Raw genomic sequence first — 1862 nt, 5'->3', positions numbered from 1 at the left:
CCGCGACACGCTGTGTGGAAATCAAATCTTCAACCCGACTTCAATGTGAGCGTAATCGAACGGTTTGGACCAGACTCTTCGGCCGTGCTTCGAGAACTCGACGAGAGCCATCGATTTGTCCAACAGGCGACATGCTCAAGGCCGCCGTCGAGGGCCAGCTCGACAACGCGTCCGTCTACACGCTGCTGTGGGCGTCGGAGATCATCCACGACCACGCGGGCCGGCCGCCGCGGAAGGTCTTCGATTTGACGATGACGCGGCGCGTGACCTACCTCGCGGTGTTCATACAGGTCTTCGTCCCCCTGGCTTTGATCATCGTCGAACAGAACCACATGCGGCTGCCGTTCCTCTTCTGCCCCGCGGCGGCGGTCGCCGGGACGCGCGCGGACGCGCCGCCCTACGCGTTCAAGCGCGCCGTCTACGGCGCCTGCGTCTACGTGCTCGCCTGGCTCACGTGCCTGACGAACTTCGGGGCCGTGCAGTACGAGGAGGCCGCGTACCGGTTCTTCGCGCAGTTCCACCCGCCGCGGAAGGGCCGGCCGCCCGTGCCCGTGGACGCGCCGGACCCGGAGTGCTCGCGGTACGGCCTGTGCATGCTCGTGAGCGCGGCGGTGCAGATCCTGAGCTTCAAGCTCGTGCTCGTGACGCTGATCTTCCTCTTCTTCACGCAGTCGGACCTCATGGACATCGTGCTGAATTGCCTGGCGCTCCAGTTCATATTGGACGTCGACTCGACGATCGTGACGCCCATCCGGAACCGGGACCTCGTGGAGCGGGAGATGAAGAAGTGGTTCGAGGACTTCGACTGGTACGGCGACGAGATCAAGGCGTACCTCGAGCGCGACGCCGCGCGGCCCACGGTGACGTTCCCCGGCGTCGGCGACATGCCGTGCATCCGGCTGCTGCCTTTTCTGGTCGTGGACCACCGGGCGCCCGGGTTCGTCCGCGTGGAGCGGGCCTGGTTCGCGCGCCACTGGGCCATCAAGCTCCTCACGTTCTTCGACGGGCTCATGGTGCCCCTCGTGCTCTTCTTCATGGTCGGCGTCGGCTTCTGCGCCGAGTTCGCGTGGCCCGGGGACGACGACGACTAGGGGCTTCAGTTCCCGTGGCCCGGGGACGAAGAACGACTCGGGGCGCGCGCGCGCGTGGCCCGACGACGAAAAGCGACTAGAGGCTTAGGAGCGGCCGGCGGAAGACGCAGGTTTTGGGGAAGTCCGCGTTGGAGATGAAGTCGAGCATGTCCGTCTCGGGCGGGAGGGACGCGATGTCCGTGCCGTTGAGCGCGACGAGGATGGACGCGGGCTCGACGCCGAGGGACGTGGCGGGCTCCTCGACCTGGAAGACGACGGGGATGACGACGCCGAGGAAGACCGCGAACGCGATGCCGAGGCGGCCCCACTCCTCGAAGCTCACGACGTACTCCGTCGGGCTGCCCGGGAGGAAGGCGTGGAGGTAGGTCGCGAGCCAGCCCGCGAGGTGCTGCTTGCCCTTGAGCTCGACCCGGAACTGCGTCGCCTCGGACGTCACGGTGAGCACGTCGCCGTCGGCCGCGAACGATACGCCGGCCGCGTCCCAGCGGACCTGCGCGTCGGCCTTCTGCGTGCGGCTCCGCCCGACGTAGAGCGAGCTCCCGTCGCCCCAGAGCACGCCGGGCGTGGGCTTGCCCTTGGCCGGCGCCGGCGACGCGCCGAGGTGCGTCGCGTGCGTCTCGATGCCGTCGCGCAGCAGCTTGCAGACGAAGGACAGCGACTTCTCCGTCGCCGCGGTGCGCGTCGGCTTCACCTTCGGCGGCGAGCTCGCGCTCGCCGCCTGCTCCGTCTGGGCGCTCGCGCCCGCGCCCATGGGTGGCCGAACGACACCGC

The 1862-nt window shown here is 68.3% G+C and overlaps 1 protein-coding gene across 1 annotated transcript in view; it reads left to right on the top strand.

Annotated features, from left to right (window-relative positions):
* AURANDRAFT_68802 (hypothetical protein) overlaps positions 1 to 1091 on the top strand; it is a gene marked incomplete at both ends in the record, with an annotated part of 5765 nt that extends 4674 nt beyond the window's left edge. Inside the window, one exon of the mRNA XM_009044532.1 lies at positions 141 to 1091. Coding sequence (XP_009042780.1) covers positions 141 to 1091 — 951 coding nt within the window. The remainder of the gene's footprint in view (positions 1 to 140) is intronic.
* Positions 1092 to 1862: the final 771 nt, after the last annotated feature.

Source organism: Aureococcus anophagefferens, assembly GCF_000186865.1.
Source record: "Aureococcus anophagefferens unplaced genomic scaffold AURANscaffold_399, whole genome shotgun sequence".
Classification (NCBI taxonomy): Eukaryota; class Pelagophyceae; order Pelagomonadales; family Pelagomonadaceae; genus Aureococcus; species Aureococcus anophagefferens.
Note: the sequence above shows the minus strand (reverse complement) of the source record. Positions and strands in the feature narration are given on the sequence as shown.